The sequence below is a fragment of the Aulonocara sp. 'chitande type north' Nkhata Bay genome, linkage group LG5, assembly GCF_057382095.1.
Source record: "Aulonocara sp. 'chitande type north' Nkhata Bay isolate Kocher_YH1m ecotype deep benthic linkage group LG5, A_spYH_male_GT1.1, whole genome shotgun sequence".
In the NCBI taxonomy this organism is placed as follows: Eukaryota; Metazoa; Chordata; class Actinopteri; order Cichliformes; family Cichlidae; genus Aulonocara; species Aulonocara sp. 'chitande type north' Nkhata Bay.
In genome coordinates, this window is record NC_141348.1 from 10,528,551 (window position 1) to 10,531,591 (window position 3,041).

The window sequence follows — 3,041 nt, forward strand, 5'->3', positions numbered from 1 at the left end:
GCTGTCATAGGGCGAAAGGCGGGGTACACCCTGGACAGGTCGCCAGTCTGTCGCAGGGCTAACACACAGGGACAGACAACCATTCACACTCACATTCACACCTAGTGGCAATTTGGATTATCCAATTAACCTATCCCCACAAACTGCATGTCTTTGGACGGTGGGAGGAAGCCGGAGTACCCGGAGAGAACCCACGCAAACACGGGGAGAACATGCAAACTCCACACAGAAAGACCCTGGCCTGATGGTGGAATTGAACTCCAGACCTTCTTGCTGTGAGGCAACAGTGCTAACCACCGTGCCACCGTGCTGAAATATATCAAAGTAAACATATTTGGTCAAAGAATATAACTAAAGTTTGATTTTAATCACAATAAATGACTAATTGTTCAGCCCTAGTTATTGTTATCATTTACTGCCAGTTTTTCCTCAGCTGCCCATGGTTTACAGGACTGAATCATCAGCAGAAGAAACATGGACTCCACTGATCTTCATTATGTTCTGTTGCTGCTGCCTATGGATTACAATCCGCATTAGCATGTTGTGCAGGTGCTTGCTAAGAGCTGAAGTTGGTTAACAGTATGATGGAGCTATTTCTGTCCTGGAGCAGTCTCCAGTTTAGCATCACGCTCTCATCCTTTTGTGTAATAACAATAAAATTAATGTCCATATCCACGCTGGAGACTGCTCCACTATTTTTCTCCTCAGACACACAAACTGAAATCAGCTGATCGTAAAGAGTGTGCAAGAACTGATAAGCGGGATCTATGGGCAGGCAGACTAACGGTGTGTTCACACCGAACGCGATGGACGCGAATAGAGCGTCAGGTTTACATGTAAAGTCAATGGAAAGGCGCGATGACGCGCGATTGCGGGTCCCGCGAAAATTCGGAAGCAGATTTGCGTCGCGAAAACGCCAAAACGCGTGAAACGCGCGTCAGTGTAGCGCGTCTGGCGCGTTTGACGCGCGAATAAAACCACGCGCGTGAGTTTTTGTGTTGCATTTTGTGCATACGCGCGTTTCGCGTCTACCGCTCGAGTTGGAAAAATCTGAACTCCAGCGTCAAATCGCGCCGCGACAACCAATCAGGAGCCTGGTGACGTGGCTCTGACCTAGGTCAAAGGGGCAGATCCAGCCAAAGCCCTTCATTCTTCATTCAGTATGGAGGAAAAGCTGATCAGCGCCGTGGCTAACCACCCCGAGCTATACGATGCCAGCTCCTATTTCTACCGAGACAGGAATAAAAAGGACCTAGCTTGGAGACACATAAGTGAGGAGATCGGGCAACCTGGTAAGTTCATTCCTTCTTCTTTTTAATTTTCAGACTGACCCGATGAAGCCGTGCAAAAGCTAGCAAGCGCGCCTACTGTCCCGCGATTTTCCCACTGTTGTACAAATACCTTTCTGCTAACCAGATAATGCATTTATTCAGAGGACATCTGCAGGAGAAAGTGGAAGAGCCTCAGGGACACCTATAATAAGGAGAAGAGGTCAGAGAAGGAGAAGAGGAGTGGGTCTGCAGCAGGATCGGGGAGGAGATGGAAGTTCTTCGCGGTCATGGGGTTTCTGGACCCCTTCCTCACCCCGCGGGAGACCAGCGGTAATATGGTGCGGACCGTGGAGAACTTCTCCCCCGAGGACCAGGGACAGCCCGAAGAGGCAGCAGGGGAGTGTCAGTCAGAAGGTATGTTTACAATTAATTAATGTAGGCAGTTAATTTATGCGTGTTGTCATACAGGAATATATTTTGTTTATTAATAAACAGTATAAAGTAGTCCCGCTGTTCATCCGTCACTGCCTCGCCTTTTCGCTGATTTTTTTTATTGCACCGTACAGCTTTCAACAATGCGCATTGCATTCTGCAGCCCAAATGACAAATCTCCTCCGTGTCGTGTCTCCTGCGCTTGCCAAACTTATCATGTTTGGTTTTGATAACCATCACTTCAAATAGAAAAAAACAGCACAAAAACACTCATAACTATGACCCTCATTCGGAAATAGACACCTGCACCGGGAGCAAAAAAGGCGCACAAAAGTGGCGCCGCAGACGGAGAAAAAGCGCGGCATAATACTTTTACGTTTTAAAATCGACAAAGGTTTGCACTTTGAGAATCAACTTGTGAGAACTGTGACTACTGTTCATGTGCTGCAATAAATGGGAGACCACTGTATATAATAATAAGTATATAATAATATAATATTCTCTATGACTATTGTCTTCAACCTGTTAACATTTATTTTTGTCTTGATAGAGTCAAGTTATCATGCAGCAGAGTCCTCCCCTGTTGCTTCTCCTGACTCCCCAGTCCCTGGTCCCTCAGCTCCTGCTGCTGCACCCACAGGTATTCCCTTGTGATCACCTTTACTAAATATCTACAACCAATCTGTTCATATCCTGGTTTTTTTCAATTTTGAAAATGACAATCTAGTAGCAGCCTTCTCATTTCTTTGTGGTGTTTTGTTCTGTTTTTTACAGGCCCACAGAGGAGGAGAGCTCGAAGGCGGTCGAGGGAAGGGTCCCAGGATGGTCCATCGGCGGTGGAGCTGGCTATCCTGGAGTCCCTAAAGAAGCCACGCCCGTCTGCAACAGAGCATTTCCTCCTCGGCCTTGTTCCTGCTCTGGAGAGCATGCCGCCTCAGACACGAGAATTCGTGAAATTCCAAATTCATAAATTAGTTTTTGACAACAGCACAGCTGTGCTAAATTTGGAAACATTGGACCCTAATGATCAGTAGTTTTCTGATGAGGCAGCAGCTCTGCAGGGCAGAAACAATTCAATTCAATTCAATTCAATTTTATTTATATAGCGCCAAATCACAACAAAAGTCGCCTCAAGGCGCTTCATAGATACAGAGAAAAACCCAACAATCATATGACCCCCTATGAGCAAGCACTTTGGCGACAGTGGGAAGGAAAAACTCCCTTTTAACAGGAAGAAACCTCCGGCAGAACCAGGCTCAGGGAGGGGGGGCCATCTGCTGCGACCGGTTGGGGTGAGAGAAGGAAGACAGGATAAAGACATGCTGTGGAAGAGAGACA

At 46.8% G+C, this 3,041-nt stretch overlaps 1 protein-coding gene across 1 annotated transcript; it reads left to right on the forward strand.

Annotated features, from left to right (window-relative positions):
• Nucleotides 1–789: 789 nt before the first annotated feature.
• LOC147329868 (uncharacterized) lies at nt 790–2,751 on the forward strand. Its single transcript, XM_086291253.1, has 4 exons — nt 790–1,292; nt 1,434–1,685; nt 2,254–2,343; nt 2,478–2,751. Exons 1-4 carry the CDS (start codon nt 1,163–1,165, stop codon nt 2,735–2,737), a joined length of 732 nt encoding a protein of 243 aa, XP_086147379.1. The 5' UTR covers nt 790–1,162; the 3' UTR covers nt 2,738–2,751.
• Nucleotides 2,752–3,041: the final 290 nt, after the last annotated feature.

Bases quoted from the DNA above. Each gene is read 5' to 3' on its own strand.
- LOC147329868 (XM_086291253.1), top strand. From the start codon at position 1,163: ATGGAGGAAAAGCTGATCAGCGCCGTGGCTAACCACCCCGAGCTATAC. The intron at 1,686-2,253 runs GTATGTTTACAA...TTGTCTTGATAG, and splicing joins AGGGGAGTGTCAGTCAGAAG to AGTCAAGTTATCATGCAGCA. The intron at 2,344-2,477 runs GTATTCCCTTGT...TGTTTTTTACAG, and splicing joins TCCTGCTGCTGCACCCACAG to GCCCACAGAGGAGGAGAGCT.